This window comes from Schistocerca gregaria, chromosome 2 (genome assembly GCF_023897955.1).
Source record: "Schistocerca gregaria isolate iqSchGreg1 chromosome 2, iqSchGreg1.2, whole genome shotgun sequence".
Lineage (NCBI taxonomy): Eukaryota > Metazoa > Arthropoda > Insecta > Orthoptera > Acrididae > Schistocerca > Schistocerca gregaria.
Genome location: NC_064921.1, coordinates 510,837,035 through 510,852,400, shown reverse-complemented (window position 1 = coordinate 510,852,400; position 15,366 = coordinate 510,837,035). Strand labels below are relative to the sequence as shown.

The window sequence follows — 15,366 nt, the reverse complement described above, 5'->3', positions numbered from 1 at the left end:
GTGTCATAGGACCATTGCTATTCACAATATACATAAATGACCTTGTGGATAACATCAGAAGTTCACTGAGGCTTTTTGCGGATGATGCTGTAGTATATCGAGAGGTTGTAACAATGGAAAATTGTACTGAAGTGCAGGAGGATCTGAAACAAATTGACGCATCGTGCAGGGAATGGCAATTGAATCTCAATGTAGACAAGTGTAATGTGCTGTGAATACATAGAAAGAAAGATCCTTTATCATTCAGCTACAATATAGCAGGTCAGCAACTGGAAGCAGTTAATTCCATAAATTGTCTGGGAGCAGGCATTGGGAGTGATTTAAAATGGAATGATCATATAAAGTTGATTGTCGGTAAAGCTGGTGCCAGACTGAGACACATTGGAAGAATCCTAAGGAAATGCAATCTGAAAACACTTGTTTGCCCACTGCTTGAATATTGCTCATGAGTGTGGGATCCGTACCAGATAGGGTTTATAGAAGAGATAGAGAAGATCCAATGGAAAGCAGCGCACTTTGTTACAGTATCATTTAGTAATCGCGAAAGTGTTACGGAGATGATGGATAAACTCCAGTGGAAGACTCTGCAGGAGAGACGCTCAGTAGCGGGCTTTTGTTGAAGTTTCGAGAACTTACCTTCACTGAGGAGTCAAGCAGTATATTGCTCCCTCTGATGTATATCTTGTGAAGAGACCATGAGGATAAAATCAGAGAGATTAGAGCCCACACAGAGGCATACCGACAACCTTTCTTTCCACGAACAATACGAGACTGGAATAGAAGGGAGAACAAATAGAGGTACTCAAAGTACCCTCCATCACACATCGTCGGGAGACATGCGGAGTATGGATGTAGATGTTAACTTGATGAAGAAATTCCTGAGAATGTGCTTTTGGAGCACAGCACTGTATGATAATAAAACCTGGACTATGTTACAACGGGAATGGAAGAGACTCGAAGCATTTGAGATGTGGTGCTACAGTAGAATGTTGAAAATTAGATGGGCTGATAAGTAAGGTGTGAGGTGGTTTTCTACAGAATTGGTGAAGAAAGGAATATATGGGAAACAAGAAAAAGGAACAAGATGATAGGACATGCGTAAAGACATCAGGGAATAACTTTCATGGTACTAGAGGGAGCTGTGGAGAGTAAAAACTATAGACGAAGAGACAGATGGGAATACATCCAGAAAATAATTGAAGACATAAGTTGCGAGGCACAGGATGTCTATCATTGCAAAGTGCTCCAAATTTTCCAAAAAGGCAAGCAGTTTTCTACCTTACTACTCAATCCTCTAATATTTTGATGAAAGAAGCTAACCTTACTTTTACGTGCATTCTTAAGCATTTTATGAGCTCTTCTGTTATTTTGACTTCTTTCAAAACAGGGTACCTGAATCCTGATTCTAAACTACTAAGGTACCTCTCTGATACCAGTAACCACAGGATTCTTTCCCCGGCAGGAGCTTGTTCAAGGAGGTAACCTTACCTTGACCTCAATCACCATAAAGGAAACACCAACTGATCTAGAATGAACTTCCATGCTTTCAAGCAGACTGTCTGACTGAACTGTTGTCAAGATCCCTTTCTACAGTGGCTAGCATATCTACACATACAGCTACATCTATACTCTGAAAACCACTGTGAAGTGCATAACACAGCTGGGATATTGCCAGATTTGTGCAACAGATTTGTTTGAAGTTACATCAGGTTAGTGAGTTAAGCAGTCAGTCAGTTGGTTCCACATGGTGAGTTATTACACAAGTACAAAACATGGTCCTGGAAGAATCTGCATTCATTTAAGTTGTACTGTAGACCTGTGTTTTACAGCACTGTGACTAGGAGATGCAGAGTTTGGCACTTTTCTTTCAAGATGGTCCTGTGATGACAATATGATTGAGTTAATTTGTAGAGATTTGAATAAGCTCCATGAGTTTCTCAAGGAATCACTGAAATATAGGAGAGGCACTGGAATGGTTATCATTCATAGTGGCATGGGTCAAATGTGATGTTGCTAATAAGGATTTGTTAGTACACATCCTCTATGGGCAATTGTAGATAAACACCTGTCAAAACAAGAATCAAAATGACGTCTTCCAATCAAACCAATGGTCATGCAAAACTTAACTTGCAAATTCCTCATGTGAACTCCTGAAAGCCACGGATCAAGCAGTTAGGTATGTGCAGCACTTCTTAACTTCTGAAATGCGTTTGACTATGTATCATACAAAAATACGATTGTATGGGGAATCGAACAAAATTTGTGACTGAACTGGGAATTTATTGATAAGGGAGATGCAGCATGTTACAGTATACCCTTCTTTATCTGAATTTCAAAGGACCAAAAAATAGCCAGTTCAGTTTAATGAAGTTTGAATTAATGGGGTTTTTAGTAAAAATACATAACTGTCGAGTTCTCTAGTGAAGCACTCAGTTTCATGGCCTTTAGGAGGAAATGAAAATAACTATGATGTATATGTAAAATACTACTTCTGGCATTTGTTTAATTGGGAAAGAGTACGTACATATTGTCAAATGTATGCTATTTTTCAAATAATACAATTACATACATGTTGTGGACCAACATTGTACCCAATGTATCTGTGTGTCAAGTAATGCACAAACAGTAATTTGAGGAAACATTTTAATGTTCGTTCTTTAATATATTTAGTTATAATCAGAATACATGTATTAGGTTACAACAATAAATCTTATCAATTACACATTTTACATCTATATGCTTGCATGAAAAAAAATCATTAATTGTTGTTTGTCGGACTGTTGGTCATAATTTTATGGCCCTCTGAAGATACCACGCCTGGAGCAGCCTGAAATACCATGGAGACATCGGAAGTGGCAGCAAATCTTTTGAGAACAGCAACTGTAGCTGCAGCTTCAGACCATGTGGTGGTGTCATATCTTCATGTCACTCCTCAGAAGATAACAGTAAAGCATTAGTGCAGTGGGAGTGTCATATCTTCATGTTCCTCCTCAGAATGACAGTACAGCATTTTTTTTTTCCTTTTGTGTGTCATCAGCAGAACTGACGACTGGTTCTTCAGCACTATAGATTTCGTTGTCTGGCTGCGTCCATTCTTTCATATTGACAGAACAAGAGGGCACCAACCTGGTGTAAGCCTGTAGGAGAGCAGCATAAGAATCCAAAGTTGTATCCACATTAAAAGTATGTTTATATGTTGGATCATCGATTTCTTCTTCGATTTCAGTGTCATCATCAGTTTCTCTCCACGCCTTCTTAAAAGAGCTAGTAATGGGGTCTTTTGTAGCTTCATCGCTGACAGAAAAATGTTGTCAATAGCTTGCAGTACGTTCCAATATAGAAATGTTCCTTGTAATTCAATTGCACTGATAGCAGCTTTAACAAGTCAGCTTCTGTAACTAAATTTCATTGAGGCAATTAGTCCTCGATCCTTGGCTGCAGATGGCTTGTAGTGTTAACTGGTGAAAAGACAACTTTGTTTGGAAGCTCCAGATCATGGAACTGATGTGCTGAGAAGTGGTCCAAAGTTAGCAAAATATTTCTCTTCCTTGAAGCCATTCATTGTTGAACTAGCTATCGAAGATAGATTTGGTCATCCAAGCTTTATTGTTATTCTTATAGGGCACAGCAGATTGAATAGCTTGACATTTTTAAAACAATGCAGACTTTTGTATTTTCCAGTCACTAACGGTTTGAGCTTCTCAGAACCATCTGAATTACAACACAATATCACTGTCAGTCTGTCCTTTCTCTGTTTTGCTCCATGACACATTTTGCCCTTGACATGCAGTATTTTTCAGGCATCAAATTACAGAAAGCACTGGCTTCATCCACAGTAAATAGTAAACACATCTCTTGGGCAATACAAATGAAAGAGCTCGGACTGATATTCCTGTGCCCACTCACTGGCATCTTCCTGATTTCTTCTATGTGCCTCTTCACAGACATTGATTTTATGCATTTTCTGAAAATGCCATTGCCAGCCCTCAGCATGAATATAATGTGGAATGACCACATAACATCAGTTGTGGATAATGCTGGTGGCAGACTTTTTTTTCATTGGCAGGATACTGTGAAAATGCAGTCAACTTACAAAAGAGACTGCTTACAAATCACTTGCACATCCCACCTTAGGGTATGACTCGAATGTGTTTGACGCATACTGAGTAGGAATTACAGGGGGTATTACATGTATACAAAGAAGTGCAGTAGGAATGGTCACAGGTTTGTTAGAGACGAGAGATGGAGACATTGAAATGCAGAAAAACCAGAACTGACAGTCCCCTGGAGGTGGACAGCTACTATCCCACAAAAGCCTAGTTAAAAAGTTTCAAGAACCAGTTTTAAATGAAGACTGTAGAAATATATTTTAGAACTCTGTGTATTGCTTATGAAGGGACTGCAAAGACAAAATTAGACTAATTACAGCATGCACACAGGCAATTAAGCAGTCATTCTTCCTTTACTCCACATATGATTGGAAAGGGGAAGGAACCTTAATATGTGGTACAATGCTGCCAGATGCTTCAGTGGTTTGCAGAGTATGTATGAAGATGTGATTGCATACAAGAAACAGCAATCCATATGGTTTGCATAAACCAATTTGGTTTTTGTGGCACTGGTTGTTTGCTCTGGTGTTTCTGAGATTGATGGGGCACGGCTGATTTTAAGGTGTCTGTAACTCCTTTCCCTTAGTTGAGCATAAATTACATATAAGTGAATACAACTGCACAAAATACGGTCACTGCATAGTTGTGGATGGTGGATACGTGACCACTCCAGAGGGACAATCAGAGAAGTCTGTGTAAATGCAAATAATACAACACCAGTTAAATACTATCAAGACGAAGTGCTGCACAGTCATAGACATAGTCTGTGAGCAGCTATCACAGGCAAAATGAAGCATGTTGAAATGTTGGCAGTCACAGTAAATATACAGTTTAAGCAGTGCAAACTCCTTTGTTTCAGTATGGTAACTACAAAAGTAGCTTACTGGAGCTGACACTAAAATTGTTAATGACAAGGGCTGGAATTAGGTGCTATGTGTGCTGACTGTGTGGAGACTTGGTGTACACAGCCAGTCTATGCAATCTCCAAACCACTGTCTCGAAAGGAAATAAGAGGCAGGCAAAAGTGCTGCCATGACATTGCTGTGCCAGTAGACTTCACATACAACAATGCATGACACTGCGGTTCATCAAAATGTGAAGCAAAAACCCTTAGTGTGGCAAGCATAGAGTCAGCTCTCCTATCACCATTTACTGTTTGTCTGGGTAATTATAGGTATGCCTTTGAATGCAAACATAATTTTTAAGGTATCGTTAAGAGATGTATTGATTGAATTCTAGGCTTTATTAGAAAGTTTGTTGTCTGGGGCTAGTTGAACAACATGTTTGATGAAGGACTCTGCTTAAGATAATTTTAAGTAGAGAACTAAATATGCTGTAATTTTCTGGTAGAATCTAACTAATTAAGGACTACGCATTGAACAGTGCAAGAAATACACACACACACACACACACACACACACACACACACACACACACACACACACACGCATGCGTGCGCGCGCCCACACACACACACACACACACACACACACACACACACACAGCTGCTGCTTATGTCAATGACAAGAATCTAAGCTAACAGTTATAGTGTGGCTTATCTGAAAGTAGTATAATTGAAGAGCCTTACAAATTTCCTTGAAAACACACCTACTAGATTCAATGAGTTGTGCTAGTAATCCTCTCATTAAATGGTAGGAATGCTGTGAGGTAATGGAGGGTATAATGTCTACAAAGTCTACAGTTCTTTGAAAGGAAGTGTTCTATTTCTAAGTTATTCTATAACCAACTGACTTTTTCTCCTATATTGATTTAGATCCCAACATTATCAAAATATCACAATATTAACTTAATTAGGAAAGACCATATAACTTTGTACTTGGATATAGTTGTTCCTTTTTTATATTTTCACATATAACACTGCTATGGAATTTTACCTTCAATGAAACAAGATATGAGCCTATGAAGTACCAACATAACTTTAAGAAGTGCTTTATTATGTCAGTGCTATGCATAATAGCCATGTGATATTGCAGGAGGGTTCCCGGAGTGGCTCCAAATTTCTGCAGCAAGCAAAACTGTATATACTTCCTAGAAATGAGTGTTTAAAAACATATCCACAGTTCACAAGGACGATGTTATGTGCAGGAGATCGCACTGGAGGACATGACTCCTGTCAGGTACCATTCATCATAGATTTTTATTACTTTAGATAGCTTTTACAATTTATATACACACCAATAAAAAGGTTTAAGATTTCAGTTGTTGACATTTACTCTTATGGAAATTGTTTGGCGGCTTCTTTTTCATACATCTGTACTAAGTCTGGTGTACTATAATAAAAACATTTTTTTTCCATAGAGTATTCCATTTTTAAACTATGTGGAACAAATTAAAAATTGTGAATAGAATCATTGTTTACAAATGCAAGGAAACTCATATTTTCCCTCTTGACTTTCAATAATGTTCTTAGTCAGCACATAATGAGTGTTTCTATTTTAGGGAGATTCTGGTGGGCCACTGACAGTAAACGGCACCTTGGTTGGACTGGTTTCTTTTGGGCGAGGATGTGGCAGACCAGGGATCCCTGGTGTTTATTCAAATGTTGCAGCCCTGCGAAACTGGATTGGCAAAAATACAGGACTTTAAAACATTATACTGCCTTGTTTTTCAGTAATATAATAATATTTACACAATATCTCAGCTTCTTATGGTGGTTACTGTAATTATGAGGGGATAATAGTTTTTACAACAGATGCTAAAATGTCTCTATAATTTGTTATCACTTACATTAGAGATCCAGTCTTCATGACTGTCTTTTAAAGAAAAAAAATTATATTTATAAAATCTCTATATTGTAACCTATTTGTACAACTGATAACTTACTTCAGAACTAGCAAAAGGAAAAGATGGACGACTATAGTTGTAACCACTGGGGTTGTTGCAGTCTTCACTCCAAAGACTGGTGAGATGTATATATTCATTTATCTTGTGCAAGGTTCTTCACCTTTGTGTAACTATTACAAATTACTTCCCTTTCAATCTGTTTACAGTAGTCAAGCCTTGATCTTCATCTAAAATTTTTGCACCTATACTTCCCTCCGTAACCAACTGACTATTCATTGACGTATTACGATGTGCCCTCTCAACTAATCCCTTCTTTTAGTAAGGTTGTGGCTTGATACTATTTCCTCCTGAATTTGTTTCAGTACCTCTTCATTAGCTACTCAATTCAGCTAGCTAATCTTATCGTCTTTACCACTTGTCATCCACATTTCACTTCTAAATTCTACATTCCAGAAAAATGCTTTCAGAAAAGACTTCCTAACTATTAAATTTATATTACATGTTAACAATTTTCTCTTTTTAAGAAACAATTTTCTTGCAAGTGCCTCTCTGAATTTTATACCCTCTCTACTTCAGCTATCATAAGTTATCTTGCAGTCCAAATAACAAAACTCTTCAACTTTTAGTCTCTGATTTCCTAATCTAATTTTCCTTATCATCATTTGACTTTATTTTTCTAGTCTGTCTCCCTTGTTTTACTTTTGTTCGTCTTCAACTCACACTATCATTCTGTTCCACTGCCCTTCCAAGTCCTTTTCCATTTCTGGCAGAATTACACTGTCATTTGCAAATGTTTAACTTTATATTTCTTCTACCTGGAGTTTAATCCTATACCAAATTGCTCCTCATTTCTTTTACTGTTTATGCAGTGTACAGTCTGATAAACATATGGAATAGAGTACAACCCTGTCACAGTCCCTTCTCAACATATGCCTCCTCATCATGTCCTCTGACTCTCATAACTGCAGTCTAATTTCTATAAAAGTTTTAGATTATCCTTCACCCTATATTTCAGCCCTGTTAACTTCACAATTTCAAAGACTACATTATGTCAACACTGACAAAAGTTTCCCCTAACTCTACAAATTGTATAAATGTACGTTTGCCTCTTCTTATTATATATTCCAGGATAAGTTGTAGGATTAGCATTGCTTCATGTTATCTAACATTTATACGAAACCATTGCCTAAAGTGTTCCAATGTTTCACCCGAATCCTAACTGATCTCCTCTGAGATCAACTTCTACTAGTTTCCATTCTTCTATAAGTGACTTGTGTTAGTATTTTGAAACTACGACTTTTTTGATAATACACCAGTCAGCACCGGCCTACTTTGGAATTGGGCACATTAGAATATTCTTGAAGTCTCACTCATAATTTTGTACACCAGATGGAACAGTTTTGTCATGGTTGGCTCTCCCAAGGATCTCAGCAGCTCAGAGGGAACATTCCTACTCCAAGTACCTTGTTTCACCTTAGGTCTTTCAGAGCTCTGTCAGATTCTTCACTCTATGTGACATCTCCCATCTCATCTTCATCTACTTCCTCTTCCTTTTCCATATCACTATCTTTCAGTCTGTTTCTTTTGCATGGCACTTCTATATATTCCTTCCACCTTTCATCATTCCCTTTTCTGCTCAGTACTTGATAACCTCTGAGATTTTGGTGTTCATACTGATGCTTATCTCTTTTCTAATGGTTTGTTTGTATAGCTTTCCACTTATCCTATAGGTCATTTAGCCATTCCTGCTTAGCTATTTTGCACTTTCTGTCAGGTTGTTTTAGATGGGCATTTCCTTTTGTCAAATGCAGTTTCTGCATTTTTTTCCCTTTAATCGGCTATTCAATTTATCCTTTGTAATCCAATGATGTATCCCATTCATCTTGTATAGTATTTCTTTTCCTTGTTCAGCCAATTGGTACTTAATGCTCCCTTTGAAACTCTTTACACCCTTGTAGCTTCAAAGTTATCCATGTCCAATTTTCTTAACTTCCTACCTTCCCGTAATTCCATCAGTGTTAATCTGTAACCAATAACTTACCGCCACAGTCCATGCCTGCCCCGGAAATGTTTTGCAGTTTAAAATCTTGTTTCTAAAACTGTGTCTTAACATGATAAAATCTAACAAACCTTCCCGTATCTCCATGTGGCAACCTATGCCATCTTATCTTCTTTAAAGCTGACCACATTTCCTTAGTGAAGTTGTGAACTGGTGAGGCTCGGGGAGGTATTGCAGTTCATCTGCACATTCATGGAGCACTAAATGCGCATCTAGGAGCCTGAAGTGTGGCATTGTACCTTGGAATATGGTCTTCATGTTAAGAAACAATATAATTATCACAGGATGTGATCCTGTAATGCTTATAAAAGTCTTGGGGTGGTCCATCCTTGGAGAATAATGACAGAACCCACAGAAATTCAGGGAACTTTGGCCTTTATCACCTTAGTGCCACTGTGATGTTTGTCTGGTAGAAGAAGGCAATAACGGTGTAAGTTTATATGTATATATGCAGCACACACAAAGCAGATCTTAGGTCAGAAAGAGGTGAAGAGAGATTCATAGGGGCCTTTTATTCTTTTCCTGACAAAAAATTTATGTTGCGTGGTCTCTGTGCCAAATGTTGCATGCTGATGTGTTCCTAGCTGATCAGTGATGTCCACATTACTATGAAACTTCTGACTGTGCAACTTATGGAATAGTGTGATTGCATAACATGCTGCACTTATCAGTCAGACAAATATGTAATACACAACATATTTCGTTGAAGAGAACCTTGCTTCACTGCATGGTATGAATAACTACTGTTACCTCACAAAGATGATGCGCTGCAGATACATGTGGTCTTCTGGCCCTTTCTCACCCTGTTGCTTTTCAGCCAGCATACATTCCTTATTCTGCCTTTTTTCCCAGCCCAACTCTACCTTGATTGGTACTCTACCCCTTGACATTTCTTCTCCCTTCTCTATCCACTTGCAGTATATCTCCCCCTCCCACCTTCTTTCCCATTGGATCTTCTCCACTTCACTCTCTTCTCACTTAATCACTAGTTTTCCAACACAACTTGACCCTTCCTCTCTCCACCCCACATCATTCCATTCTCCATTCTCACCTTACTGACTTTTATTTTATTCTACTTCACTTTTAATTTTTTTTCAACTCTTTTTGTTTTATTTTCTGTTAGTTTCAATGTTGTACTCGTTTATCCTTGTTTGCCTATAATATCTTATCCCACAAATGACATTCCCTTCATCTTCACTTTCATGTACCCAGCTCTCATTGCCTATCTACCCACATTTTTCTTTCCCACTTGCCTTGAAGAAGAAACATACAGTTTCACAAGCTTAACGAATGTAGGAAAAAAGCACTCCGTCTTCAGGCCACGAGTGGCCTACCGGGATCATCCGACCACCGTGTCATCCTCAGAAGAGGATGCGGATAGGAGGCGTGTGGGGTCAGCACACCGCTCCCCCGGTCTTTATGATGGTATTTTTGACTGAAGCCGCTACTATTCAGTCAAGTAGCTCCTCAATTGGCATCAAGAGGCTGAGTGCACCCAGAAAAATGGCAACAGCACATGGCGGCCTGGATGGTCACCCATCCAAGTGCTGACCATGCCCAACAGCGCTTAACTTCGATGATTGCACGGGAACTTCGATGATTGCACTGTAGCAAGGCCGTTGCGAACGAATGTAGGAAATATTTTAATATTTTCATCAGGTTGACTTTTGCATTTGACTTGTGTGAGCTACAGTCTTCTTATCCACATGTATTCAACAACAAGTGGTTTTTCACAGGTAACAATCAGTAGAGTTTGCATACGTAATTGGTGCATGAGCTCTAAGCTTTCTGCCTTTCTTCTAACAGCTAAAGTCACAGCCGTTACTTCAGTACACTCAAATTCTAGAGAAATTGTTACCAAGAAAACAAACTACATAAATGTGCTTCACTGCTGATTTTCAGGTTCATATCTTCAAGAATAAGTGCAGGACGAAGCATGAACAGCAACCTGGTCTTGAGTCACTGCAATGTTTCAAGCAAAAACCAATAATGAGAAAGTCAGTATTATACAACATGAAATTAAATTATTTATGGTATGGATGTGTATTAAAGTACTGCAGATTAACTAACATTACTCATATGCAAAATCATGTTACTTCTTATTTCATGTACTCATAGAACCATTAATCTTCTTTACTGTTTTCATAAAACAGAAACAAGAATAATGAAAGAGTGTTATTATCAGAGAGCAGCAGTGAATATAAGCTTACAAATTCTGCCTTATCCTTCAAAGCTATGAACAGTTAGGAGACATGTGAACAGTGATTTGCACTGCTGCCATGTTTATGGGCTTGGAGTCTGTTTTCCGAGCAGATTGAAGTTAGTTCAAAAGGCAAAGCCGCATGTTCATGGTTCAGGAATCAACAGCAGTTGTCCTGGATGATGCATCAATGAAGAGCAAAATGATATTCATATTATACATTATTTGGAACAAGTTGTGTGTATATCAAAGAACTTAATACATTAGGGACCAACCAAATGAGAAAGTGCAGCTGTTAAGACACTGACCTCATGTTTGTACCTTATTCATCTCATAACATACATTTTATATATCATCTGATCTACTGTACAGGAGACATGTCAAGTTTTTGTCTTATGATATATTGGTACACAATTATTTAAGTCTCTAACACTATTTTTACTAGCACAGTCCTATGTTTAACATAATAATATTATTAAACTGTTTTTCTTATAATGTACCAGTGCTTAGCGTATAAATTTCGCAGACATTCTTGTATAAATACAGTATTACAGTAAAAATTATGATATTAAATAGACACACTGTTCAAAGGATCATCTCATCATTCATAAATTCCTCCACTGATTAGTGCAATTTTTTTACTAGGAGACTGTATTCAGAAGGATGGAGTTCATTCTACTTGGCCATCCTAATTTAGATTTTCCTAAACAAATTCAGGGAAATGCCTGGATGGTTCCTTCATCAAGACTCCAACTGATAACCTGACCTATCCACATAAAATCATACCAGTACTTACCAATCCTATGTGTAGAACTATGCATATTTTGGAGCTATTTGTTTTCATTGCATTATAATTACATCATAACTGTGAGACAATCCCTGGGAGAATATAAAAAAAAAATGCACTGAGCTCTGAATATGAATTGTGACACCTCTGCAAAGATTTCACTGGTGGCAGTTCTTCTGCAGTCCTTTGAAAGTAACTCAGCTGTAGGAGACTTTTATCATCAAACTTAATTCTAAATTTTGTTGTTGTTGTTGTTTGTGTATGTGCCATCTGTTTGGACTATTTTCCATCAGTTAAGATAGCAGATTTCAATTTTTTGTCTGTTACAAATTAGATGCATCCTTAGGTATTTGCTGTCTCTTTTATCTTGTTTCACAGTTAGGAAACCAAAGCCTGCTTGAATTGTAATACATTCTTTCATAGTCATATTATAGTCCTTTTAGTTTTCTAGTGACTTATCATTGTAAGTTAACTGATGGCTACAACACATATAGTGAGAAAGTAAGTCAGCTTGAAATAGCATAGCCTACGACTTCAAGTGTTCCTTGGTATTTATTTACTTGTATCAGTTTAGATGTTTATGGATTTATTTTGTGTGTTTTGCTGTTGGGTAGCAACAGGGAAAATCCTAATGTCGCTGTTTATAAATTCACCCTGAGCAGTGAGCAGTTGAAACCTGTTACTTCAAATTGTGCTTTGATGACTGGATGATAAAACAGTGTGTTTGTTTGCAATAGCCATAAACTCTGCAGAAAGTAATGAAACAGACAGATCTGGAGAAAATGTACTTAGTTGAGCTTTTCAGACATAGTTCTCATGTGCTATGACACAGATTCAATTAACCTCCTTTACAATTTTTGCTTATACACTAGTCCTCTGGCTGAAGATGCATTTCTACAGAAAAATATCTCTTTCTAAACTCCATTTGAATATACATTACAATCTTTTTTTCTTTTGGTGTACTGTTTACTTCAACCCTAGCACTATTATATATCATTTTCAACCAATGAGTGAGGTAATGAACTCCAGTATCCCCATATGCTTCACACATTTCTGTATTCCTGTCAGCTATGTTAACATTGTCATATCATCCAACACTTATTTGAAAAAGAGTTAAGTACAATGAATTATCATGAGCAAATATGTGCATATTTTCCTGTGGAATAGGTGAATAAGGATATGTTTTCTTTGTTTCTTGAGCAATTCATAACAGCACAAATGACAAGATGATGATTAGGCCTATTTGTTTTATTAATATCTAGTGTTGCATCTTTTCAATGCCAGTTGCCTTTACTTGTTCATGATTTTCAAATGGGTCAATTTACATAGGCCTAGAACATTATCAACACTCCATCTTCCTCTCTTATGCTGCAAATGCCACGGTAGTATGTGTATCACCTATCTTTTCTAACTCTTTGTGTAAAACATCTAGACAAAGATTAGTAGCCTAACCATAATAATATCTTCTATTGTAATATCATTCAAGGTTTTATGTGCATTATTCTCTACACACAATACTGGGTGCGAATAGTGTTAAACAGAGTAGCAGTCATTACACTTCTTGCTCTTGCTAGAAACAACCAGATTCATCCTGGGCAGGAGGGGGCTGTTCATTTTTTTAACCGTAATATGTGTGTGCTTTGATATTTTATCTATTATGTCTAACATTGAAATATTGGTACGTACTGTAAATACTATGGGTGTACTCTTATTTGCAAACAATGATTACTATTGGTAACGTACTGCAATTTATGACAGTTGGTTGCTTATAACGTTTTCACTCGTATTTGCTCGCCGCTGTGGATCTGTTATTAAGTAGATTAATATTTCTGTAATCTGCACTACGCCGTGTTGTAAAATGACTCGTATCATGTTTTACATCATACATAAAATTACCGGTAAGGGGAACTTTACTTCGGAAAACCTCAACATCTCACTGCCAACAAAAAATGGCATCCAAATTTATTACATATAAAATGTGATAAATCGAAGGCAACCAAATTTATTGTACCGTATATAAAACGTGATAGATCGAACACCAATTTTTGCATCATGCTGGTTTCGCTCTGTAAGTTTTAACTTTAGAACCCTTGCACTCCAGATTTTGTTGCAGATTACGTTATCATTTATCTCCTTATCTGTTACACACTTTCGTCCACATAGGCTGAAAGTAAACGACAAACACGAACACGACACCCTGTTACTAGGAACCATCTCGACTTACGCAGTAGATTGCGTTTGCCAATCTACGGGAACTAAATATTGTGATCGTTGCGGCTGTCTATTAGAGCCGGTTTAGCTTTGCAACCAGTGACACTTCCCCTGTCAGCATGTCTAAGCCCCGAGTTCTTGTGGCGCATTCGGATATTCCCAAGAAGGCAATTCAGCTGTTGCAAGGAAGGTACGTGGAGATAATTTTATTTAATCGTTTTTTTTAACTGTGAATCGGAACAACTCAAGAACGATAACCGTACAAAAAATTATATAAAAATACGTTAAGTAACTATTCAGAATGTTGATTGCGTCTGTTGTCAAAGCACATTTAATAACTAATCTTTCGAGGTAACCGGCACGTGTCGGAATCATGATTTCAACATTCCTTGGTTCATATAATCGTACTTTGAACTGAGTAACACACACATGCAAAAACACTCATTAGAGTTACAATCACGTGCATTCATAGTGCAAGGAAGCTGATGTTATATCGTTATATTATTCATTCACAATGAGGAGTACAGTACAATAACGAAAACTAGTTCCTTCTTAGTGGTTATTGGGATATCATTACTATATTTTCATAATACAGACCACATGAACAAGGCTGGTTGAAACATTCGTATTGTTTTTGTTATTAATATGCAATCCATTTGTACGTCATATTGTTGTACATTGGAAGTGCTGGCTTGAGATGTTTTGAGTTGCAGCAGTACTGTTCTCGAGACATGTATCTCATTTTAGTATCTACAAAATTTAGATGATTAATCTCGCATTGTGTAAGCATATACATTTGTCACTAAAATAATGACATTCGATTATCTTTCGTAATTTCACAGTCACGAATCGAGCAGAGGAATGTTTGTCTCCTCGTCGGCTGCACAAATTATAGTTTTCTTTTTAATGTGTGTCCACACGAAGCCATCTGCCGTTATGCGCAATCACAGACGCACGGGAACAAAAGGGCATGCACAAAAATTTGTGGAAAGAACGCACGTAAGCATGGACGTTCTCGTGTTGTCATGTTGCCACATAGCGCAAGCAGTTTCCACTTCGCTTGGGTTTTTGTGGTGCGTCTATTGTGACAAAAAAGCACACGACAAGAAAAAAAAAACGCGAAGGCGACTGTGCGTAAAGAAGTACCTACGTAACGCAGGGACCAGAAATACAAAGTGACGATAACTTTTTGCAA

The 15,366-nt window shown here is 37.6% G+C and overlaps 2 protein-coding genes across 3 annotated transcripts in view; both read left to right on the top strand.

Moving 5' to 3' along the window:
* The window catches only part of LOC126329331 (trypsin delta-like), a 75,935-nt gene extending 65,352 nt beyond the window's left edge, over window positions 1-10,583 (top strand). For both annotated transcript variants that reach the window (XM_049996147.1, XM_049996146.1), the window contains 2 exons: window positions 6,104-6,247; window positions 6,570-10,583. In XM_049996147.1, the coding sequence (XP_049852104.1) occupies window positions 6,104-6,247; window positions 6,570-6,716 (291 nt within the window). In that variant the 3' untranslated portion in view covers window positions 6,717-10,583. The remainder of the gene's footprint in view (window positions 1-6,103; window positions 6,248-6,569) is intronic.
* Window positions 10,584-14,093: 3,510 nt separating this feature from the next.
* LOC126329315 (glyoxylate reductase/hydroxypyruvate reductase-like) overlaps window positions 14,094-15,366 on the top strand; it is an 88,273-nt gene continuing 87,000 nt past the window's right edge. Inside the window, exon 1 of the mRNA XM_049996145.1 lies at window positions 14,094-14,361. Coding sequence (XP_049852102.1) covers window positions 14,291-14,361 — 71 coding nt within the window. The 5' untranslated portion in view covers window positions 14,094-14,290. The remainder of the gene's footprint in view (window positions 14,362-15,366) is intronic.